Source organism: Cornus florida, unplaced genomic scaffold, assembly GCF_030987335.1.
Source record: "Cornus florida cultivar Cherokee Brave unplaced genomic scaffold, ASM3098733v1 CherokeeBrave_3.0.0_Hap2_Chr04, whole genome shotgun sequence".
NCBI classification, from domain to species: domain Eukaryota; kingdom Viridiplantae; phylum Streptophyta; class Magnoliopsida; order Cornales; family Cornaceae; genus Cornus; species Cornus florida.
The window spans coordinates 67,770,446-67,797,010 of NW_026775574.1; the positions used below are offsets into that span (position 1 = coordinate 67,770,446).

The 26,565-nt window shown below is 35.9% G+C and overlaps 2 protein-coding genes across 2 annotated transcripts; both read left to right on the top strand.

The window, feature by feature from the left end:
* Positions 1 to 23,507: 23,507 nt before the first annotated feature.
* LOC132305061 (uncharacterized) lies at positions 23,508 to 24,233 on the top strand. The gene has a single exon (XM_059802748.1). The coding sequence runs from the start codon at positions 23,508 to 23,510 to the stop codon at positions 24,231 to 24,233; it is 726 nt and encodes a 241-aa protein (XP_059658731.1).
* A 12-nt stretch (positions 24,234 to 24,245) lies between these two features.
* On the top strand, positions 24,246 to 25,513 carry LOC132305062 (uncharacterized). Its single transcript, XM_059802749.1, has 2 exons — positions 24,246 to 24,876; positions 25,008 to 25,513. Exons 1-2 carry the CDS (start codon positions 24,246 to 24,248, stop codon positions 25,511 to 25,513), a joined length of 1,137 nt encoding a protein of 378 aa, XP_059658732.1.
* Positions 25,514 to 26,565: the final 1,052 nt, after the last annotated feature.

A 26,565-nucleotide genomic window follows, 5' to 3' on the forward strand; every position in this document is an offset into this window, starting at 1 on the left:
ATAATAAATGTGGAGTATCAAACCAAGCATAGATTGTCTACCCACCTATAAGTATGAATTAAATTGTAGAATAACCCATCAAGCATAAGTATAATCCATCAAATTAATTAACAAACCCATTCAATGAAAACCCATGCTTAGCCTTCACTAAATCCTTAATTAATCACATATAGATATATAACCAACATAGATAATCTAATGTAGAGTTCAATTCCCAAATAATCACACATAAGACAACATGTAATGAAAATAGAGAATCACTAAGAAGAATTGAATCAACAATCATAAGGCTAACTATTAATCACAACAATATATATATATATATATATATATATATATATATATATATATATATATATCCCAAAAAATAGAAATACAAGGGTTTAGATTATACAAGACTTAGGGCTCATCCAAGCCCTAAGTGTAGATCTAGCCAATCATAGAGGAGGTGGATGTGGTCATGAAACCCTTAAGGGCAAGCTCCAAGCATGGCTCCATCTTCTTCTTCTTCTTCTTTGAAGCTCTAGAGAGAGAGTGTGAATGGATCTAGAGATGTGTTCTTAAGATGTGCCTCCACTTTCCTCTTCTCTTCTAACCCTAATCTCTAACTTTCTAGAGAGAGAAAGTAATAAAAATATAGAAATTACAATGAAATAATATGAATCTCCCTACAAAAATGGTTGAATACCTCTTATATATAAGGCTTTGAGAGCCCAAATATGTGAGAACCCGGCCCCAGAATCTTCCCTTACAAGCTCTGCCCGAGTTGGTTCGAAATAAGATTCAGATTTGCTTTTTAATAACTTTCGCGAATAGTTCAATCGATCAGAGAAAAGTTCGATCGATCAGAGTTCGGTCGATCTCACTTGGCAGTTACCCCCAGTGGACGAGTGAAGTCTCGTGAGGGTTTTCAGAAATGATACCCACAAACATTAAGTTCATTCTTACAAAAGAGGCACCAATATTGCAAACAAGCATTGGGAGAAAACTACCTCAAGTATGCAATTTTTCAAACATTTTCAAGCAATCTCCCAAAATTCCGACATCAAGCAAGCAAGTATGGTCCTCTACACATCAAGAAAATGATCATGCAAATCAAAACAACATTAGAATCCCTTTTTAGCGGACCGGCATCAAATATGTTGGTATCTAAGCCAACTAAAGAAATGATTACATCCTTACCCTCAAAGTAAAACACAAATCTAGTACCGATCATCAAAACAAATAGTGGACTTTTTATTAAATCTTTATTATTTTAGGTGCGCTTATTCTTTTCACTCAAAATTTTTTTATTTATTTATTTTTACTAAGGATCAAAGATGGAAGCATGGTGTAATATAGTGATCTATTAAGCTTTCTAGCGATCCATGAGGTCGAGCGTTAGGTCAATGACTCCCAAATCGGACGGCTTTAGGGCATTAGGCGTTCAAACACCCATAAGGACTTACAAGGTCAAATTAACCAGGCTACAAATCAAAACAACCTCCATCTAATAATTTCACATTTCTCACATTTTGGGAGAAGTGCTCACTTTTTTTATTGCTTTTGCAACTTTTTCTCTTTTTTTATTTTATTTTTTTATTTTTTTATTTTTTCTTTAGATAGTTCAATTATTAGCCTAGAGTTTGGGCCCTTCACCTTTCGGCGCGAGAAATTCAGTGCTTGATGAGGTTACTCAATAAAAAGGGTTTGTTATCCACTTTTATCAAGATGAAAGCTTTCAAAGCACTACTAGCCCAATTGGGATATAACCAATTTAATAGTCAACAAAGCATATACCCCACAAATGAATGCTAGTGTGCGCCTGTGATAGTGTAGAATCCTAGAGTGAATCTCAAAACAATCACAAAATCAGGATGATATGGACCACAAGTGCAAGCAAGATATCAATATTTCGAAAAATTTACTCCTAAATGGCATCCACAAGGCATACAAAGAATATTGGACTCTCAAGTCAAGAAATTTTTAAATTTTAAGCAATATAGTCCTCAAAAGATCAAAATCATGGCTAAATTAGATCTCCAATCTCAATTGTGCAATTAAGTATCAAACATAAATAGAATGCAACAAAGTCACCTTACCCCCAAACTTAAACCGCATATTGTCCTCAATGTGCAATGAGAACCATGGAAAAGTTAAAAAGAGTATACCGTGGTGGCGAAAGGATGAAATCTGGCAATGATCCAATATGAAAAGGGTCTCCCCTAAACTTGGAATCAACAATCTATTTGAATAACTACACTAGCAAACTCACATTAAATATCAAATAGGATAAAGATAACCAAATCTTGCATTCTATGACAATATAGCACAATATGAAAATGAGATATGAGATCAAGCCCAATATAAAATATGAAAGTAGCATGACTACAGATAAGGGCATAATGGTGAAAAGTTTTTATATTTTTCATTTAATGAAAGCAAGTATAGACAAAATGCAAGAAAATCAAGGAATAAGATGCATGAATAAAATACAAAAATAAAAATAAAGAAGGTAAAATACAATGAAAGAATATGTACAATGCAAGAAATGAAAAACAAAAAATAAGAAAGGATGCAAGAACAAAATAATGAAAAATAAAAACTTTCCCTTTATATATATATATATATATATATATATATATATATATATATATATATATTTGTAATTTTTTTTTGAAACATGCAAATAAAAACGAAAAATGCAAGTAATATACAAAATGGGTGCTAAGTTTAACGTCTCTAGAAAGACGAAATGCTACTTTGAACGATTAGATTTTTTTTTTTTTTTTAATTTTAATTTTTTAGACATAACAAATATGTACACAAATAAAAATAAAAATGCAAGTAAATAAAAATGTAAGAAGTAAAAATATAAGGAAATAAAGAATGTAAAGAAATAAATTAAAAAAAAAAAATTGTAAGAGAAAAGAAACTAAATAAATAAAAGAAAATGACAAAAGTAAACAAAAATGAAAAATAAAATAAAATAAAATAAAAATATAAAAAAGGAAAAATTCAAAAAGTCAAAAGGCAAAGCTGTGATCGATCTTTATGCTCGCATGATAGGACAGAGGCATGAAATTTGCGGAGCTTTGAAAATTTTTCTAAGTATGGAAGTGAGATCGATCACAAGGGCATTCGGATCGATCGAAGGAACTTGGATCGATCGTAAAAAAAAGTTCGAACGATACACAAAGACCTAAAATATGCAGAGAATCTTCGAACGATGGAATAGAGAGATGAGAATATGTAGAGATAATGTTCGATCAATCGAATATCTCTTGTGATCGATCGAACAGGCATTAAATGCCTAATTTTGAGATGAAAGTGCAGAAAATCCTATGCTAAGCCCCAATGACAGTAACAATGGAGATAGAAAAATGGATGGAAGAATGTACAGAAGAACAAAAAATAAAAATAAAAAGAAATGAGGGAGGAATAGAGTTTTAAAACTCTACGAATACTAGTATTTAACGTCTCTAGTAAGACGTTGGGTCAATTCATTAATCAAAAGAATCAAAAATCGGATATGAAACATCCTTATTGATCATCTTTTCACTTTTCTCATTTAATATCCCACTTACAACAATAAAATCATCCTCCAAAAGAATGACTTGAAAAGAAATGAAAGAGATGATTTCGTTCCTTTCATCCACGGTCTTGAAAACAAAATCAATCATGGTTAGGCTTGCTTCTTTGTATTATTCTTGAAACACATTCAAATGATCATCCACTTTGATAATTGGTGAGGCATTGTCTTTCAAAGACTCATTTGGATTAATAAGAAACATCCTCTCTTCATCCCTCTTTTCTTCCTCAAAAATCACCATCTCCTCATCTTCCAAGTTAGCTAAGGAGTCTATTAGAGAGTTCATTTCATTTTTGGAGCTTTCAAGGTCAAAACCACGATTTTTATATATTTCAAAAAGGCATGGCTCAAGAGGATCTTTGGAGATAATAGAAGGAAGGCCCTTTTCAACAAGTTCCTCCTCCTCCTCTGGTTGCTTCCGGTGTCCATAGGGATATGGATGCAAAGTTCTTCAGAAACATTTTTGTTTCTTGGGGTGTTTCTCATGAATATCTTTTGGAAATATTTTATTTCAGGGGCTTTTAAGAAAATATCTTTTGGAAGATATTTTCATTCTGGGCAGTTTTGTAGTTACCCCTTTTCGTAGGAGCTATTGTGCAATTAACGAAAGTAATTGCAAAATACCTCGTTTTGTGCCTGGATCCTCGTATGGGATTTTTTTTCACATTTCGTCGAGTTGTGTACTCTTAGAATTGTCTTGCGGTCGAACCCTACAGTTTTTAAATTTTTAGCTCCTATTATCGCCAAACTTGTTTGGGGCATATCTCTCTGCTCGGGACTCAGTTTTTTATGTTGTTTCTTCCGTTGTTCATATTTTCTCATTTTGGTTCTTTTCTGTTCATAGAGTTTTGTCATTTGAGTGCGTTTGCTCAAATTCCACTTTTCCGGACCCGCCGCGGCCCTTTCGGGGCACTTTTTGAGATTTTCTATAAACAGGGGGTTTGAAAAATTAAAACTTAATTTTCCTCTTCTTCTCCACACGTTCTGGACCAGTTCACAGCCCTTCCATGGCTGCCACCTTCTTTTCTTCTTTTCCACCTTTTTCCCTCGTGTAAAATGTCGTAGTGCCTTAGCGTTTATCGAAGGCCTTGACGACGCGCATCTTTCCCCCTTATTAGAACTTGTTTTGGCCAAATTTTGAGTTCGAGTTTGAGGTCAAGTTTGGATTTTGGTAGGTCCTCTTTGGAGTTTAATGTTCACGGCGTTGTCCCCGACAAAACACCGAAATTTCGTCGGATTTGGAGCGTTTTTGTTTCGGTGGGGATTTGTGTTTTCATCACAAAATGAGGTAGGGGATGTTTTAGGTTTAAATATGCATTGTATAGATGGTTTTATAAGCATATTCAACTTATAAGCATGTCGTTGTATTAATTGTAGAATTTAATTTAATTACTTTCTATATTTAAGATTTAATTCTCATGGTTGTATATAGCTTGGAATTAAATTCTAGCATGCTATTAAATTAAGCCTTGATATGCTTGTTAACATATATTAAATTGGGAGGATTTGAATAAGTAATGCAGCTTTTAATTAATCTTTCACTTGAATAAAAATTTAATTCACATGGTTGTAACTAGCATGGAATCAACTTGTAATGTGATATTAAATTAGGCCTTAGTATGTTCTTTAACATATGTGAATTTGAGGACATTTGGAATTATTTTAAAATCTTGAGAAAATTAATTAATTAGATTAATTAATTTTACTCTAAGTGTTCTAATCACTTAATTGGATTTTTGACTTGATATTATTGATGAGCTTGGCATGTTATATCATGCATATTAATTTGAGAATATTTGAATGAGTTTTGAGAAATTTGTTTAATTATTTTCTTGGCATTGATCTTAATTTACCTTGTTGTAACTAAGGTAGATTTGGTTTGTAACTTGAAATTAAATTAGGCCTTGCTATAACCTTTGACGTATATTATATTTAGGATTCTTGGAGTTGCTTTGTAATCTTGATAATTTAATTATTTAATTTAATTAAATTCCATTTGTATGCTTTCATGGAGGTAATTAAGTATTGATGTTATATTCTTGCTTAATTTATAATTTGCAACTTGGTGTATGATTATAAGATGGTATTCTATGCGTAGAAGTTATGATTTAACTTGTTGTATACACATTATACTTGTATGACATTTAATATGCAATTGTAGCTTGAAGGCCTAGAGCATATCTTGCGTGTATTCCATGACTTGGTTGTGCATGGTAATTAACAATGTGCATTGTGTATATGTGATTTACTTGTTGCACAACTTGATGATTTTTGGAAAGCTTGTATGGACTTTGTAATATGTTAAGGTTAGGGTATGTCTCTAGTACAGGGGATGAGAGTTCCCTCTACAACATATAGTGCGCACTAGGTAGTTCCTTGCGGGCTAGTAACCCGAGATCACTTGTTTGGTCATTGAGATCGTATGTCCTTTGTCTTTCCGCCATTGGTTGATTTCGCATTCAATTCCTATTTGTTATTGTGGATTACTTTTAACTTGTGCTTGGATGCATGGTACTTCATTTCTTGTTTAGTGTACTTGGATTTGTATACTTGTATGCCTTATATATAAAAAATGCTTAGTATACTTGGATTTGTACACTTATACGCCATGCATGTCAACATTGCTTAGTATACTTAGAAATGTATACTTGAATATATATGTTGTATTCTATTTCAATATTGCTTAGCACACTTAGTATGTACACTTGCATATTGACGATTTACTTTCTAGGTAAACCTAGTATACTTGTGTCTTGTATACTTGTCTTAAGTGTATTCCAATATTGATTGTATACTTGTGTACGTATACTTGTATATCGATTATCTTGTTGCGTGTACCACATGCTTCTATGTTGCCTAAATTACATGAATGATATGGTTTATGCTAGGAATACTCTAGGTAGTTTAGGATGCTCCCTGAGTCTCACCTTTGACATAGACGCTAGGTGGCATGACCGTTTGAGTTAAATTATAGTAACTTAATAGGTTTGTAAAACGTTAGGTCTTTGCATGCTCATCTCCTACGAATAGCTTTATGTTACTCACCCACGTAACGGAGACATTTTTCAGGTACAGGGACCCTCATTTGGGATACACACTATGCCATGGAAGTTTTGTAAACTTGAAGTTCTCATTTCTTGTAAATGTTGGCTTGGAATGTCATTTATAGCTTTATATGTCAAAATCTGTATATTTGATTCCAACCATGTAATGTGTACATAAGTACACTCTTTATAATACATCTGACATGTATGAGATGAGGCCATAGGCCAGTGACATCTAATTTGTATCTTATGTAACTTTTGACTTCATGAAATATTATGAAAATATTGAAAAATGGCAAGTCATTGGCTCACCATATTTGCATCGGGAGTGGGAATTCCATTTTTATTCTTTCATAGGGTCTCATTAATCATGCATGAAGTGTGGCCAAGGTCCAAACAGTAATTTGAAACCATTTTATAATTTTACGTTTCAAAATTCCCTTTTCATGTTCGTTTTAGCCATTCTGGCCGTCAGGGGGTCATATTTTGAATCGGCGGTATTTTTACGCCGTAGATCATTGTAGCGCATCTTAATAAGTAAGTTACGTCTGCATGCATAGTTATTTTCAAGAAAAACCCTTTCCTTTGTGATTTAAGCCTCCTATGGACTCATTTCACATTTTTTTTGAATAATCTGGTTGAACGGCATTTTGGGGTTTTCATTCAGGAAATAAATTCTGGCCTTGACCCAGTCACTTAAAAAACATGATTTTAAGAGGGGTTTCTTCTTCGTGTTTTTCCAAAAAATGTCTCCTTGGTGCCTGAAATCCTATGCAAAGTTCAACTTTTTAATCATCTTGCCCTTTTATGATCTAAGGGCATTCTAGGTACTTCACAATGCATTTTTTTCGTTTTCTTTTATGTGTCGAGTAGAAAACATGATTTTAGGGGGGGTTTCTTCTTTGTGTTTTGACAAAAAAATCATTTTGATGCCGAAAACAACTCGCAGATCTGGAAACCTGGTGTGTTTCAGGTTTTTCCGGAAAAAGTGCTGATCTAAGGGGCATTTCGGGTATTTCACTTGTAAAATAAAATCTTCTCTTGACATGGTCCTGTATAAAACATGATTTTGGGGGGAGGGGGGGGGGGGGGGGGGGGGTTTGTTCACAACTTTTTTCCAAAAAATGTAGTTTAAGCCCTCAAAACCACATTTGAAGTCCAAAAATCTGTGCAGGTCCTGCCCAAATTTGAACCCAGAAAGTTGGTATTTTTTGAAACTTTGAGGCTTCATATCTTCTTCGTCCCGACTCTAAATCAAGTGATTTTTGAGTCTAAGTTTATTAGTTTTTACTGGTCTATACAACGGTATGCACGGTTATATCCAATTCTATCTAAAAAGATTATTTTACCCCTTGTCAAATACCCTTGCCGCATTGATTTTAAACCCAAAAGTTGGTTTTTTTGAAACTTTGACGTTTCATATCTTCTTCATCCGGACTCCGAATCAAGTGATTCTTGAGTCTAGATTCATTAATTTTTCCTATTCTATCTAATGGTATGATCAGTTACATCTTGTTTTATCTAAAAAGACTATTTTACCCCTTATAAAGTACCCTTGCCGCACTAATTTCAAACCCAAAAGTTTGATTTTATGAAACTTTGGAGTTTCATATCTTCTTCATCCGGACACCGAATCAAGTGATTCTTGGGTCCAACTTAGTTAATTTTTTGCTGTCTTTCTAGTGGTGTGCTCAGTAGCACCCGATTTTGTATTTTCTAAAATAACCATTTTGCCCATGTAGCTAAATTTGTCCGGCTTTCTTTTAATTTGTTTCCGCTACTTTCTTTGAGTCCCGTGACTTCATGGGAAGTGACGGATGTGTCTTAGGAATGATGTACATTCCCAAGGACATTGTTTCCATGTGAAAAGACTATTTTGCCCTTAGGGGCCTGTCCGGTCTTTTTCTGATCATTCGTTTCTGCATTGTTCGCGTTGAGATCTGTGACCCATGGAAGGTCACTCTGGCTTCTTAGAGATGTATTGCATCTCCATGGTCTTGTTTTTTTTTTTTTGTTTTCGCTTCCGCATTTCTTGTAGTCAAGTACCTAATTGACAAATAATAATGAGAACAAGAGAAAATACTATACAATGGAAAATAAAATAAAAATAGAAGCAATCAAATGAACACTATCGTCTAGTTTAATTCTAACAAAACCGTTAATCCCCGGCAACGGCACCAAAATTTGACGAGCCCCTTTCTAATGCGTTTAGAAAACGAGACTTTTTAATGCGAGAGGTTGCTTCGCAAGGTCAAAATAAGACTGTGGTTTCAGAAGCCTTTCTAGTTCTACTGCTACAACTAATGAAGTATAGTGAGTAGGGATCGTCCACAGAGATTATACGTGTTGGAATTTAATCTCGACTCTAATGTATCACAAGATTGCAAAAAGAGAGAGTTGGGTGATTAAACTAAGATGCTAGCAAATTAAAATGCAATTAAAGTAAACTAGAGAGAGATAGGGATTTAAGAGATATGAAGAGAGGTCTTAGGGTGTTGGAATCACCACTAAGCTCATGTAATTAACCTCTTGTTTTTCATTAATGGGGAATACATTATTGCAATCAAGATGTGGCCATAAATGTAAACATAATTTGCATGTAAAAGTGTGAACTATCTAATGCAAGAGTGAATTGTCTACCTAACCAATAAGTAAACTAAGTGACCCACCAAGACAAAGGCATAATCCACCAATTAATTAACAAATGGGTCTAATGAGAGCACACATCAATCTAGAGAATTATGGAATTTGCAATAATAAATGTGGAGTATCAAACCAAGCATTGATTGTCTACCTACCTACAACCATGAATTAAATTATAGAATAACCCATCAAGCATAAGTATAATCCGTCAAATTAATTGACAAACCCATTCAATGAAAACCCATGCTTAGCCATCACTAAATCCTTAATTAATCATATACAGACATGCAACCAACATAGAGAATCTAGTGTAGAGCTTAATTCCCAAATAATCACACATAAGACAACATGTAATTAAAATAGAGAATCACTAGGAAGAATTGAATCAACAATCACAAGGCTAACCACTAATCAGAACGATTTATATATAAAAATCCCCAAAAATAGAAATACAAGGGTTTAGATTACACAAGACTTAGGGCTCATCTAAGCCCTAAGTGTAGATCCAGCCAATCATAGAGGAGGTGGATGTGTTCATGAAATCCTCAAGGGCAAGCTCCAAACATGGCTCCATCTTCTTCTTCTTCTTCTTTAAAGCTCTGGAGAGAGAGAGTAAATGGATCTAGAGATGTGTTCTTGAGATGTGCCTCCACTTCTCTCTTCTCTTCTAACCCTAATCTCTAACTTTCTAGAGGGAGAAAGTAATGAAAATATAGAAATTACAATGAAATAATATGAATCTCCCTACAAAAATGGTTGAATCCCTCTTATATACAAGGCTTTGAGAGCCCAAATATGTGAGAACTCGGCCCCAGAATCTTCCCTTACAAGCTCTACCCAAGTTGGTTCGAAATGAGATTCAGATTTGTTTTTTAATAAGTTTCGCGAACAGTTCAATCAATCAGAGAAAAGTTCGATCGATCAGAGTTCGATCGATCTCACTTTTCTTCGATCGATCTCACGATCGATCTCACTTGGCAGCTTTTTAGCATCAGCTTCTTTTTGCTCCAGATCAGCCTCCTTTTGCTCCAAATCCTTTCTAAGACTTAGTTGGACTCCAAAAAGGCCTTAAGAAACAATTTTTAGCTTGTTTTAACTTTATTGACTTAAAAAAGGAAATAACTCGAAATTAGTCTAAAATAAGATAGATAAAGGTCCTAGAATACTCGAGCTTAAGGGTTTTAAATGCGCACTTTTCAGCGCACATCACACCCCCTAACTTAAATATTGCTAGTCCCTAGCAATGAACTATAAAGTAAAGGAATCAAATGAACAACTATACAACTATGAATCTATAAAGTAATAAATGGATAACACCACTTTCGTAGGGAACACGATTGCATTTAAACCCCTAGGTTACCCCTAGTGGACGAGTGAAGTCTTTTGAGGGTTTCCAGAAATGATACCCACAAACATTAAGCTCATTCTTACAAAAGAGGCACCAATATTGCAAATAAGCATTGGGAGAAAATTATCTCAAGTATGCAATTTTTTAAACATTTCCAAGCAAGCTCCCAAAATTTCAACATCAAACAAGCAAGTATGGTCCTCCACACATCAAGAAAATGATCATGTAAATCAAAACAACATTAGAATCCTTTTTGAGTTGACCGGCATCAAATATGTTGCTATCTAAGCCAACTAAAGAAATGAACACATCCTTACCCTCAAACTAGCACACAAATCTAGTACCGATCATCAAAACAAAGAGAGGACATTTTATTAAAGCTTTATTATTTTAGGTGCACTTATTCTTTTCACTCGAATTTTTTTTTTATTTTTTTTATTTTTTTTATAAGGATCAAAGATGGAAGCATGGTGCAATGTAGTGATCTATTAAGCTTTCTAATGATCCATGAGGTCGAGTGTTAGCTCAATGACTCCCGAAACGGATGGCTTTAGGGAATTAGGCGTTCAAACACCCTTAAGGATTTACATGCTCAAATCAACCAGGTTACAAATCAAAATAATCTCTATCTAATCATTTCCCACTTCTCACATTTTGGGAGAAGTCCTCACTTTTTTATTGCTTTTGTAACTTTTTCATTTTTTTTTTTTTTTTTTTTAAGATAGTTCAATTATTAGCCTAGAGTTTGGGCCTTCCACCTTTCGGTGCGAGAAATTCAGTGCTTGATGAGGCTACTCAATAAAAAGGGTTTGGTATCCACTTTTATCAAGATGAAAGCTTTCAATGCACTACTAGCCCAATTGGGATATAACCAATTCAATAGTCAACAAAGCATGTACCCCACAAATGAATGCTAGCGTACGCCTATGATAGTGTAGAATCCTAGAGTGAATCTCAAAACAATCACAAAATCAGGATGATGTGGACCACAAGTGCAAGCAAGATATCAATCTTTCGAAAAATTTACTCCTAAATGTCATCCACAAGGCATACAAGGAGTATTGGACTCTTAAGTCAAGAAATTTTTAAATTTTAAGCAATATAGTCCTCAAAAGATCAAAATCATCGCTAAATTAGATCTCCAATCTCAATTATGCAATTAAGTCTCAAACTTAAATAGAATGCAACAAAGTCACCTTACCCCCAAACTTAAACCGCACATTGTCCTCAATGTGCAATGAGAACAATGGAAAAGTTAGAAAGAGTATACCGTGGTGGCGAAAGGATGAAATCCGACAATGATCCAATATGAAAAGGGTCTCCCCTAAACTTGGAATCAACAACCTATTTGAATAACTACACTAGCGAACTCACATTAAATTTCAAATGGGATAAAGATAACCAAATCATGCATTCTATGACAATATAGCACAATATGAAAGAGAGATATGAGATCAAGCCCAATATAAAATATGAAAGTAGCATGACTACACATAAGGGCACAATGGTGAAATTTTTTTATATTTTTTATTTAATGAAAGCAAGTATAGACAAAATGCAAGAAAATCAAGGAATAAGATGCATGAATAAAATATAAAAAGAAAAGTAAAGAAGGTAAAATGCAATGAAAGAATATGTACAATGTAAGAAATGAAAAATAAAAAGTAAGAAAGGATGCAAGAACCAAATACTGAAAAATGAAAAATAAAAACTTTCTCTTTTTTTTTTTATATTTTTTTAATTTTTTTTTGAAACACGCAAATAAAAACAAAAAATGCAAGTAATATACAAAATGGGTGCTAAGTTTAACATCTCTAGAAAGACGGAATGCTACTTTGAATGATTGGATTTTTTTTTTAAAAATTTTTAATTTTTAATTTTTTTAGACATAACAAATATGTACACAAACAAAAATAAAAAGGCAAATAAATAAAAATGTTAGAAGTAAAAATGTAAGGAAATAAAGAATGCAAAGAAATAAATTAAAAAAAAAAAAAATTTAAGAGAAAAGAAACTAAATAAATAAAAGAAAATGAAAAAAGTAAAAGAAAATGAAAAATAAAATAAAAATACAAAAAAGGAAAAATTCAAAAAGTCAAAGGAGAAAAGCTGTGATCGATCTTTATGCTCGCATGATAGGACAGAGGCGGGAAATTTGTAGAGCTTTCAAAAATTTTCAAAGTATGGAAGTGAGATCGATCATAGGGGCATTCGGATTGATCGGAGAAAAAGTTCAAACGATACACAAAGACCTGAAATATGCAGAGAATCTTCGAACGATGGAACAGAGAGATGAGAATATGTAGAGATGATGTTCGATCGATCGAATATCTTTTGGGATCGATCGAATAGGCACTAAATGCTTAATTTTGAGATGAAAGTGCAGAAAATCATATGCTAAGCCCCAATGACGGTAACAAGAATGGAGATAGAAAAATGGATAGAAGAATGTACACAAGAATGAAAAAAAAAAAATTTGAGGGAGGAATAGAGTTTTGAAACTCGACGAATACTAGTGTTTAACGTCTCTAGCAAGACGTTGGGTCAACTCACTAATCAAAATAATCAAAAACTGGATATGAAACATTCTTATTGATCCTCTTTTCACTTTTCTCATTTAATATCCCACTTATAACTATGAAATCATCCTCCAAAAGAATGACTTGAAAAGAAATGAAAAAGATGATTTCGTTCCTTTCATCCACGGTCTTGAAAACAAAATCAATCATGGTTAGGTTTGCCTCTTTGTTGTGTTCTTGAAACACATTCAAATGATCATCCACTTTGATAATTGGTGAGGCATTGTCTTTCAAAGACTTATTTGGATTAATAAGAAACATCCTCTCTTCATCCTTCTTTTCTTCCTCAAAAATCACCATCTCCTCACCTTCCAAGTTAGCTAAGGAGTCTATTAGAGAGTTCATTTATTTTTTGGAACTTTCAAGGTCAAAACCACAATTTTTATATATTTCAAAAAGGCATGGCTCAAGAGGATCTTTGGAGATAATAGAAAGAAGGCCCTTTTTAACAAGTTCCTCCTCCTCCTCTCCTACCTCAAGTGTTGTCAACATCTCCTCACTCTCTGAAGTAGCAATGGTCGAAATAAAATCATGATCAAAATAAGGAAAGTCCTCATTAATCATGTTATGCTCTATTGGATTAGCCACCAACTCACTTGCCACTTCCTCCTTTATACAAGATAGAGTGTTAGGCATTAGCTCACTTGTCTCATCCTCCTCTTCACTCTCATTATCCTCATCTATATAAATTGAAGTTCTTACCATTTTTTCATTTGCCTCTTCCTTCTCCTTTGGACGAGAAAGAGTATTTGCAATTTGCTCAACTTGAGCTTCTAACTTGGCTAACATTTGAGAATGAGAATTAATAAGTGGAGTTTGTGAAATATACACATCAAGTAAAGCTAACACTTTTTTTTCAAATCTGGGTGAGTACCTAGAAGGTGGTGGAGTTGGTTTATCAAAAAATGGTGGGGGAGGGTAATTGTCATAAGGACGATAATGAGAATAGTCAAGTCCATAATAGGATGATGCATGTTGAAATAAATTGGACTCAACCTTATAAGGATCAAAATATGGTGGAGGGACATAAGGTGAGGGGAAGTAATTTTCCCCCAAACTTGGATCAAACAATGGCTCCATGCATATTCAAAATCCAAATGCAACAAAAATATTGGCCTCCACACGGGCTGATGCTTGGACAAAAATTTAAGCAATATAATGAGCCTCAATAAGGGCTCTCACAAGTATGTAAAGAAGTGCACAATTAGAATACAAGAGTTCCATGAGTTGGTCACAACGGTCCTTAAGCAACTTCAAATTATAATGCTAGCTTTAAGCTCCAATGATTGATTCAAGTTCCAAAGTTTGCCTTTCTTGTAGTCAAGTACCTAATTGACAAATAATAATGAGAACAAGAGAAAAGACTATACAATGGAAAATAAAATAAAAATAGAACCAATCAAATGAACATTATCGTCTAGTTTAATTCCAACAAAACCGTTAACCCCCGGCAACGGCGCCAAAATTTGACGAGCCCCTTTCTAATGCGTTTAGAAAATAATACTTTTTAATGCGAGAGGTTGCTTTGCAAGGTCAAAATAAGATTGTGGTTTCGGAAGCCTTTCTAGTCAAATTTACATTTATAAAACCACTACTACAACTAATGAAATATAGTGAGTAAGGATTGTCCACAGAGATTATACGTGTTGGAATTTAACTTCGACTCTAATGTATCACAAGATTGCAAAGAGAGAGAGTTGGGTGATTAAACTAAGATGCAAGGAAATTAAAATGCAATTAAAGTAAACTAGCGAGATATAGGGATTTAAGAGATATGAAGAGGGGTCTTAGGGTGTTGGAATCATCACTAAGCTCATGTAATTAACCACTTGCTTTCTATTAATGGGGAATACATTATTGCAATCAAGATGTGGCCACAAACGTAAACACAATTTGCATGTAAAAGTGTGAACTATCTAATGCAAGAGTGAATTGTCTACCTAATCAACAAGTAAACTAAGTGTAGAACAACCCACCAAGACAAAGGCATAATCTAGTAATTAGTTAACAAATGGGTCTAATGAGAGCACACACCAATCTAGAGAATTATGGAATTTGCAATAATAAATATGGAGTATCAAACGAAGCATAGATTGTCTACCTACCTACAAGCATGAACTAAATTGTAGAACAACCCATCAAGCATAAGTATAATCCATCAAATTAATTGACAAACCCATTCAATGAAAACCCATGTTTAGCCATCAATAAATCCTTAATTAATCACATATAGACATGCAATCAACATAGAGAATCTAGTGTAGAGTTCAATTCCCAAATAATCACACATAAGACAACATGTAATTAAAATAGAGAATCACTAGGAAGAATTGAATCAACAATCACAAGGCTAACCACTAATCACAACAATATATATATATATAAATCCCCAAAAATAGAAATACAAGGGTTTAGATTACACAAGACTTAAGGCTCATCCAAGCCCTAAGTGTAGATCTAGCCAATTATAGAGGAGGTGGATGTGGTCATGAAACCCTCAAAGGCAAGGTCCAAACATGGCTCTATCTTCTTCTTCTTCTTCTTTGAAGCTCTAGAGAGAGAGAGTGAATGGATCTAGAGATGTGTTCTTGAGATGTGCCTCCACTTCCCTCTTCTCTTCTAACCCTAATCTCTAACTTTCTAGAGAGATAAAGTAATGAAAATATAGAAATTACAATAAAATAATATGAATCTCCCTATAAAAATGGTTGAATCTCTCTTATATACAAGGCTTTAAGAGCCCAAATATGTGAGACTCGGCCTTAGAATCTTCCCTTACAAGCTCTACCCGAGTTGGTTCGAAATGAGATTCAGATCTACTTTTTAATAACTTTCGTGAACAGTTCGATCCATCAGAGAAAAGTTCAATCGATCAGAGTTCGATCAATCTCACTTTTCTTCTATCGATATCACGATCGATCTCACTTGGCAGCTTTTCAGCATCAGCTTATTTTTCCTCCAAATCAGCTTCCTTTTGCTTCAAATCCTCACTAAGACTTAGTTTGACTCCAAAAAGGCCTTAAGAAACCATTTATAGCTTGTTTTAATGATATTAACCTAAAAAAGAAAATAACACGAAATTAGTCTAAAATGAGAAAATAAGATAGATAAAAGTCCTAGAATACTCGAGCTTAAGGGGTTTAAATGTGTACTTTTAAGCGCTTATCAGTGGTGGTGCTCGAGCTTTCTGATTCGGGCTCAAGCTCTGGGAGAAAATTTTGTCTAAAACGTCTTTTTATTTATTGTGCTCGATCCTCTCTTCATGGTGCTCAATCCCAAGGTGTTGGGCTCAAGCTTTGGGGCTGTGGGCTCGAGCTTTAAGTGTTAGTGCTCAATCCCTGAGGCTTGGCACGAGGTCTAGGAACTTGGAAATCAATTCCTTCAAATTCTAACTCCTTGTGCTCGAGCTTTTAGGAAAAGGCTCGAGCACCCTTAAGTTAGGCTCGAGCCTGAGGGTCAAGGCTCGAGCTTTCTTGCCTTGGTGGAATTTTTTGTTTTGTGCTCAAGCAATAAAACTGAGGCTCAAGCTTCTGAACTTAAACTCTTCCAAAATTTACCATTTTGTCTCTTGGCTTGCTTTGGATGACCGGCAACGATGCAGTAAACTTCATTATCATTCTTTTCATCATAAAAGCCCGGTTTTAACTGCTTCTTTGGGAAAACACCTAAAAACATGAAATAAATATAAATCAATATAAAACAGGATAGATGTATCACTTTAGGTCTTAACATACGCGTATTTAGGAGCTCGAATATACAATATTCAGCGCTCATCACACCCCTAAACTTATATATTGCTAGTCCCTTAGTAATTTATGTGACGGCCCAAGTTTTTCAACCCGATGTGTCAACGATGAACCCGAAAGATGACCCAATAACGGATCCGAAATGCGGAAGTGAAATGTAGGAAACGATCTTTAGAGATGTACGTCATCCCTAAGGCACCAAAATGACTTCCCATGAAGCCATGGAACTTAACTAAGCCAAGAAATGAAACAAGAATGCCAAACTTTACAAGAAATGAACCAATGGTAAAATGGTCATTTCCACAAAAATGAGTGCTACTATACACACCATTGGATAAATAAAAATAAATGAATGAAGTTAGACTCAAGAATCACCTGATTCGGAGTTTGAACTAAAAAGATATGAAAAGAACAAAACGACATTCTCCGTTTAAGACGTACCATGAACCTATCCCACTAAAATAGGAATAACTCTCACTACAGGTGGAGTTTTGAGGTGTGGTTGGAATCATTGGAAAGCTAACTTCAAACTCTTGAATTTAGACTCAAGAACGACCCAAATCAGATTAGGAATGAAAGAGTTATGATCCTATGAAGTCAATGTAAGGAAATTGTCCAAGGAAAATAAAGTGAGAAGGTCCCAGGGAGGATCAATCGACCGAAAGACCCCCGTCGGTCGGCCAAACCCCCATCATCGGTCGGTTGAACCCTAATCATCTGCCGGCTGATGCGATGAAAATTCCTAAATGGCTACTAGAATGGAACTCGAGTATGTGGCAGCTGGCTGATGAGCTTTATCAGCCGACCGATGCCTCTGTTGCAGCAAAAATAAAAGCTACCGACGCCTCTGTTGCAGCAAGAATAAAAGCTACTGCAGAATGTGAAAAATGCATTTGGTCCAACCTTGATGCATGTATGCATTCTAATTGATTCTAAATGAGTTTGAAAACATTTCCTAGCCTTAACCAAGCATAACTAACATGCTAAGCCAAAGAAAAACATAAAACTTGTTCTCATGCATGAGTTTTTGCATAAAATCCATAAATCATTCCGTAAATGGTTCAAAAGTAGTAATTTAAGAGTTTTATGAAATGTAAGCATGCCCGCAAACATAAAATGATGTTTTAGACTCGCTACAATGGCCTACGGCCTCATTTCAACCCATTTACAAAAATTGACCTTTCAACCTCCATTTCCACAATTAGGTTATTAAGGCAAAACTTGTATTTTAAAGACATCCATATAACTTGAAGTTTATGGCCCTTGGCCTCATGTTATACATACAAAACAAGTTTCAAAAGTATACTTAAATACATGTTACATGTCCAAGAAGCCATCTTAGCTCACAAAATACCATACATCCATGGTATACAAAATATATAACATCCAAAAGTAAGCATGCTAAACAAGTGCATGCCCATAAGCAAAAATGTTCCAAAGTGCTCATAAGCCTTTGAGGATGATGAACATCCGAGAACATTGTCTCCTTACCTGTAAAATAACCCACACGACTAGGGTGAGTAATCAAGTTACTCGTAGGAAGAAGCATATGTGTATACCCTAAAGTTTCAATGTCATTGCAAGATCAATATAGACGAATACAAGGGAGCATTCCACTTAACGTCTATGTTTAAGGTGTTCTAAGGAATCATCTTAAGCTAACTTAAATGATTCTATAACAATGCAATAACCATATCAATGTGCTTAACAACATCAATTCGCAAATAACCAAAATCACAAGTTACAATTAAACATTAGTTGTCAACTTGTAAATAAATGCGAAATCAAATAGTGAAATCCTTGGACATCTAAGCTCGGAATTCTGCCGAGACCTCAATGGTTATTCCAGGCATTAACCCGCTGAGAAGACCACCCTAGTGCGCACTATCTCGATTGGGGATAACTCATACCTCCCGCACTAGAGCCAAACTCTAGCCATGTCATTTGTAACAATGTCCCAAGAGAATCCAAAATATATAAAGCTCAAAACTTATACACAATATTAAGGTATATATACCACCTTCCATGCACAAGCATTTTGAAACCACACAAACCATGTCTTAGGGTTTCAAGTCTAGAATGGCATAATAAATGACAAGTACTCATCATGACATAATGTACAAAATAATATCACCAACTTATTTATTTAAATCATGCCCCAACAATAAGCTTTATACACTAATCCTTAACAATTTAGCAATAAGTTCTAAAATAACCACAATAAGTCCTCAACAAACATATGGAATTATCACCACCATAAGATAACAATTTAAATCAATAGAAATTTCATATGGCATCTATAATGCTACAAGAGTTCTATATCACTACCATATGTGAAAATACTAGAATTTAACACATCACTAAACCATATAATCTTTTTACATATGGTATATACAAATTATACATGCTTAATCAACAACCCTAAGTCAATAAGTGAGGGTTTCCTGTAATATGCAAGACTATCATATTGAAGCATGTATACAATATATATTAAACCCCAAAGGACTTAAAACACTTGAAGTATAAACATACTACCACCCCTACCTCAATAGAGAATTGAATCTCTATAATCTAAGCAACCAAGCACCGAATGGAAAACAAGTCTAGGGTTTATGAAGAGGAGACTATAAAGGAACTTTTCTCTCCCAAGGTTTATGGTTTATGGTGAATGGAAGAAGGCTAAAATGAAGGAATAAACTATTAATTAAGCTTTCTTCCAATGGTGGATAGGCTACGGTTTTGAAGAATAAAGGAAATGAGAAAGGTAAAATTAAAATGGTGAATGGAGGATCTAGTATTCCTCCACTCACTATGTGCTCTTACATTACCTCACACACACACACACACAATGCAAGACACAATTGTGAGCCTACACTTGTCACAAATCAATGGCTGCTTCCTAAACTTAATCTTAAGCCTACACTTGTCAACCATCTAAGCCAACAAGTGGATGAATCTCCACCCTCCAAATATCACAAGATGATGCACCCAAGTCTCCCCACCACAATGCCAACAAGTGGCTCCATGAGAAGGTGACACTTGTCACATTTTTCAAAAATTACAAAAGGTCCTTTTTCAAAATATCTTACAATTTAAATTACAAAAAGGTCCCTAAAATGAAAAATAATTACTTTCCATAATTACACTAAAACCTCATAAATTAAGAATAATTACAATAAAGTATACATCTATGCCCTTTATGAAAAAGTAAGCAACTAGAATGTATTTTCTACAAAAGTAAAATTACAAATGTCATGAAAATCAAATATCATGAATGCATGCAAAACAGGTTTCAAATCCGAGCACAAAAGTGAGGTTATGCAAGGAAAAATGAAAAATGAGAAAGACAAAATAGGGAAAAGACGAAAAAAGAAAATCACCGAAAAGGGAAAAGGACAAAAAGGACCAAGTCATTACAACCTACCCTCCTTAAAAGGATTTAGTCTCCGAAATCAAGTCGTACCTGAAAGAGAGAACAAATTGGGATACCGAGAGCAAACCTCCTATTCGAGCTACCAGGTAGCCTCCTCAACACCGTGATGTTTCCATAAGACCTTAACCAATGGAATGGTCTTAGTCCGCAAGACCTGCTCCCGTGAATCAAGAATCTAGACTGGACCCTCCTCGTAGGTCACATCCTAATCAACAACAACATCTGTCCACCATAAAATATGCGATGGATCCTGCTCATATTTCCTTAACATAGATACATGAAAGACGTCGTTAACCCTATCCAGGTCTGGCGGCAGTGTCAAACGATAAGCAACTTCACCGACGCGCTCCAAAATCTAAAATGGTCCAATGAACCTAGGAGACAACTTGCCCGTCTGCCAAAATCTCAGAAGTCCCTTCCATGGAGAAATCTTGAGAAAGACATGGTCCCCTACCTCAAAGGACAAAGATCTCCTCCTCTTGTCAACATAACTCTTATACCTGCTCTGCTCTGAGCTCTGAGCTATATACCTAAATTGAAACGAGTAATGCCACTTTTCTCTCAAGAGATTTCTCATGAGCTCTCCCTTATTTTGTCATGATTATGTGCAAATATTGAGGCACAGATTTAAGCACTTGAAAGGGGTCTAAACAAAGATTATTTACTTAAAATTTCGTTAAAAAATCCATTAACAGTAAATCGCATTAGTCGATCAAAATTTTACACTATTTTTCTTCTCTAAATTACATTATTAACTTTGACCGACTCGTGTGATCTATTGTTAATGAATTTTTGAATGAAATTTTAACTATATAATCATTGTTTAGTCTTTTTTCAAGTAGTTGAGTCCATGCCCCGATATTTGTACATAATCATACAAAAAAAAGAGAAAGCTCATGAGAAATCTCATGAGAGACACCTCATAGTAGCATTACTCAATTGAAAAATTGCTAAATTTATTTAAAGAATGTACTATATAAATAAGGAAAGAATATGAACTTAAAATATTATATAAAAATTTGATGTTAACTTATATTTGAATATAGTTTTTCTCGTATATATATTTCAGAGTTACGAAATTTGAAACAGGAAAAGAAAAAAAAAAAAGAATTTGGTTTTAACTTGGATAATAACCATAGGATAATGTTTGCATCCTACTCTATGAGGACAAGTTTTGTCCTGTAATTTGGCATGGCCATATTATAATTTTACACCTATCACAATCTGATATAATATTAAAAAAAGAGCAATTTGGATCAACCCGTTACAAACGGGCCTTTCTTCCCTCACTAGTCAACACCCACAGGGTTCATGGAAGAATAATCATCAAACGGGGTAGACGAAGCACCAGTAGTTAATCTAAGCACCGAACTTTGCCTAAGAAAAAAAAACAAAAAAACCAACTATGATTTGTGTTATTCAATGGGTATTTTATAAAAATTTCATAGTGAGAGAAAGTAGAGAGAGAAATAGATATGTTTCAGTGGCAGAATGACAAAGACTTGGGCATAAGGAGAGGAAACAGAGAGAAAGTGGGAGAAAAACTCTATAATCCATGAGAAAAAAAATGGTGGGCTTTTCAACAAATTGAGGATTTTATCGAGTATGATGCTGCAACAAAAAGGATGGATTTTATTTGTTTTTTGGCGAGCGAGAAACCCACCAAGGACAGCTTACAAAAGCGATGATGAAGAAGAAGCGCGTGGGTGCGAGTGAGATCTACTCACAGGAGCGCGTGGGCGCGTGTCGCTCTTGGTGAACAACTGAATGTGCATGTACCAAAATCTTTGCCTGAACCTATATAAAATCCATAAGAGTGTCTTCTTCTTACAAAAGATCCAATGATTTCTTAGCAAATTCCCCATACTGCCACTAATGGCACATGGGCTTGGTTTACCTGCCTTAATAACAGACTATGGAAGGATAAATCCCCCTTCATTAAAAATCATCTACGTAGCTATAATTAAGGCTTTGTTCTTATTTTATTAATGGGCCATAAAAATCCAGCCCTATTTAAGCCCAATAAAGACGTCAACAGCCCAAGGTCATTAATATTGAACTTCTAGCCATTTGGCCAAGTTGTCTGGACCCAGTTAAATCCAGCCCAACTTCAATTAAAGATGGACCAGTTCCGCTAGGCAAAGGATTCAACAAAAAAGGCAAGTTCTGTGCAAGGAAAAGTCTGGCATAGAAAGAATTATAAAGAGGAAAGAACTCAATTTGTAAAAAAGGTTGTATAAGGGAAGAATTGGACGACAAGTAATGCGAGTCCTACCATAATTCTACCACCTTTTCGTGTATAAATAGAGGCCCAAACCTTTAATAAAATAATCAAGCATTCTACGTTTTTCTCTAAATATTATATTTGCTTATTTTTGAGTGAGTTGTATTTTTCTTTTTATTTCTTTTAATAAAGAGAAAATTTGCACGTACACTTTGGCGCCGTCTGTGGGAACCATATAGAAATATACTCCCACTATTGTTTCAAATCATTTCTTTTACTAAGATCTGGAATGTCGAAAAGAGAATCTGTAACAACGGCTGACCAGTAGATGGAATTGATGCAAAAGATGCAAGAAGAGTTCTTGCACCAATTTGAAATACTTCGTCAGGTGAACGAAGCCAGCGTAGCCCAAATTGCATTGCTTCAACAGCAAAATAACACCCTTCAAACAACTATGGCTCAGATGACACCACAGCTACCACCAGTTTATGTGGCCGTGCCTCCTCCTAACCAAAACGCTCCTCAGGTTAACGAGCCTTAGGTCAATGGGGTGCAGTCTAATGAAGCTCAACCCAACAAAGTTTAGCAAGAGTAGAGGACAAGGACCGAGGCCATTACTTCAGACAATCTTCCTCGTCGCACGCAAGACGAACAGGCCAAGTCCAACCGTAAGCTTACGGTATGGCCTAATGGCATTCCAGATGGTGTAGGTGTACAGGATGCCTTTGACGAGAAAAGACTCCTGAGAATTCAAACACCAGCCGAGATGGCCAGAAAGCATAAGAATTCTCTAGTAAAGACTCCATTCACTAATGATGTATATCTTGTTAAAAGACCTAAGAAATTCATTATGCCTTCCTTTACTTAGTTTAATGGTACGGGAGATCCTTCTCGGCACCTACATCACTACGCATAAAAGATGGCTCTGGACGATTACAACGATCCATGGATGTGCAAAGTTTTTCCTACCAGTTTAACAGGAGCTACATTGGAGTGTTTCAGGAATAGGCCACACAAATCTATTTCGGACTATGAAACTCTGTGCATTATGTTCTTGGCACAGTATTGCGGAAACAAAAAGCAAAAGAAGAGTATTGCTAGCCTCTTCACCATAAGGCAAAAGAAAGGCGAAACGTTACAGGATTTCTTGTCCAGATTTAACATGGAGGCTTCGGAAATAGTAGATTGCCATCCTGATACTGCAATAGAAACGTTTAAGCTCGCAATGATTCAAGGAACCAAGTTCCATACATCTCTAGTTAAGTATTCCCCTTCGGATATGCAGACTCTCAATGCTAGGGCACAGATCTATATCCGACTTGAGGAAAATGTGGCCCACCGAGCGCAGCATGCCACCCTCGTCACAGTGGAGAACAAGCCTCGGGAAAGGGGTTCAAATTCAAAAAGCCAAAAAACCCAGCACACTCCAACACCAATTACTCAGGAACCTGAGAAAAGGCAAAGGACAGAGGAAAGATTCACACCTCTTCGCACAACCCTAGCTCGGCTATTCCAAGAAAATAAATTGAGGTTTGCAGCCCCTCAGCTAATGAAGCAACCTTTGAAGCAGAGGGACAAGAGCAAGCACTGCACCTGCCATAGAGATTACGGGCATACATCTAATGATTGCAGATCCCTTAGGTGACAAGTGAAAAGTATGATAGTGAGGGGTGAGTTAGCAGACTACCTCACAACAAAGGAGTACGTGAAGCCCCAGGAGGTCAATCTTCAGAAAATAGAAGGTAATCAAGTGAAGGTCATCCATGCAATACATGGGAGATCGGAGGATGATCAAGAGTCAGAGGAGGTATATAGATCCAGACTGAGGGCAGCCCATAAGCTAAGAAGGTTATCCTCAGTAAACACTATTGCTTCAGGCAGTATCAGTACTAGGTTCGGCGATGCGAACCTATCCAGAGTTCAGCTCCCCCACGAGGATCTGTTGGTCATTAGTCTCCTGGTGGCAAATTGCATGATCAAGAGGGTTTTGATAGACCCGGGTAGTAGAGCCAATATCATCACAAAGGCGGTCTTTGAGCAGCTGGAGATTCAATCACAATCAATTCGGCCCACCTCTAGTACCTTGATGGGATTTGATAGCATAAAAGTAGACCCCCTTGGGGTAATTCACCTATCCGTTACCGCAGCAAAGAGGACACTAAAGGAGAATTTTGTTCTAACGGAGATCCATCTTTCTTATATTCTTATTATGGGAAGAGGCTGGATCCACCGAATGAATGTGGTTCCATCTACCCTTCATCAAGTGATGCGATGCTTGTCTCTGGACGGTAAGGAGGTTATTAATCTTTGGGGAGAGTAGGTCGCAGCCAAAGAATACTACATGTTGACATAGAATGAAGCAAGGAAGGTATTTAAGCATCTTAAGCCAGTTGCGACTCCTGAGAATATGTCCAAATAGTACAGAGCCCTCTGCCCAAGTACCTGAAATCAAAGGATGAGGATGAAGCTGAAGCAACAAAGCCTACTGAGGAATCCCTCAAGGCTGTTGAAGTAATCCTTAGCAATCCACATAAAGTAACTTATATAGGCTCTTCTCCCACAACTGAAGAAAAGGAAGCATTAATTAATGTCATACGATGGAATGCAGATACGTTTGCTTGGGATCATTCAAACATGGTAGGAATCAATCCTTCATTCTCATGCCATAGCCTGAAGGTGGATCCGACGTTCAAGCCAGTGAAGCAAAGACTTGGAAGGTTCACCCCTGAGCGTAATCAAATTATTGCTGAAGAAGTAAACAAACTGCTTCAAGCAGGTTTTATACGTGAAGTGCACTATCCGCAATGGCTCTCGAATGTGGTGGTAGTGCAAAAGAAGAATGGAAAGTGGAGGGTGTGCATAGATTTCACCAATTTGAACAAAGCTTACCCGAAGGATAGCTTTCCACTTCCCAAAATAGATTAGATGGTCGACGCTACCACTGGCTATGAAAGACTCACATTTCTCAATGTGTACTCTAGATATAACCAGATCCCTATAAATCCAGAAGATGAAGAAAAGACTGCCTTCATAACAAAGAAAGGCACTTACTGTTACAGAGTCATGCCCTACGGACTCAAGAATGCTAGAGCCACTTACCAACGCCTCGTTGATAAGATCTTTGATGAGATGTTGGGAAAGACAATTGAGGCCTACATCGATGACATGGTGGTTAAGAGTGTAAAGAAGGAGGATCATCCTACATACCTCCAGGAAGTCTTTGACACTTTGAGAAAGTATAACATGAAGCTAAATCTTTCGAAGTGTTCCTTTACAGTTTCTTCAGGGCAGTTCCTCAGCCATATTGTCAACAAAAGAGGAATTAAGGTGAGCCCAGCCTAGGCTCAGGCCCTTATACAGAATCAGGAACTGAAAACTCACAAAGAAGTACATGTTCTAACTGGCCGAATTACAGCTCTTAGCCGCTTCATCTCTCGGTTGTCAGATAAGTGCAGACCGTTCTTTGATGCCATCAGATCCAAGAATAAGGATATATGGGGACCCCAACAACAAGTTGCTTTCAATCAATTCAAGTGTTACATGGCTAAACCTCTAATCTTATCTGCTGCAAAGCCTGGCGAGACCCTTATTATGTATTTAGCAATCTCCGGCATAGCCACAAGTGCCGTGCTGATCAGAGAGGAAGGGAAGAGTCAGTATCCAGTCTTCTACACAAGTAAGACAATGACAGATGCTGAGACAATGTACAACAAAGCAGAAAAGATCATACTAGCATTAGTATATGCAAAGAAGAAGCTTCGACACTACTTTGAGTAGCATAACATCATAGTTCTAACCAACTATTCCATGCGAGCTATTCTTTCCAAGCCAGACTCATCTGGAAGAATAACTAAGTAGGCAATTGAACTCAATTCCTTCGATATATCTTATGAGCCAAAGGTATCACATAAAGGACAAGCATTAGCTGACTTCCTCCTTGAGTATGAAGATAAGCCCGAAGAGCCAGACCCTCGTGA

Bases quoted from the DNA above. Each gene is read 5' to 3' on its own strand.
- LOC132305062 (XM_059802749.1), top strand. From the start codon at position 24,246: ATGATAGTGAGGGGTGAGTTAGCAGACTACCTCACAACAAAGGAGTAC. The intron at 24,877-25,007 runs GTAAGGAGGTTA...ATGTCCAAATAG, and splicing joins GCGATGCTTGTCTCTGGACG to TACAGAGCCCTCTGCCCAAG.
- LOC132305061 (XM_059802748.1), top strand. From the start codon at position 23,508: ATGGCTCTGGACGATTACAACGATCCATGGATGTGCAAAGTTTTTCCT.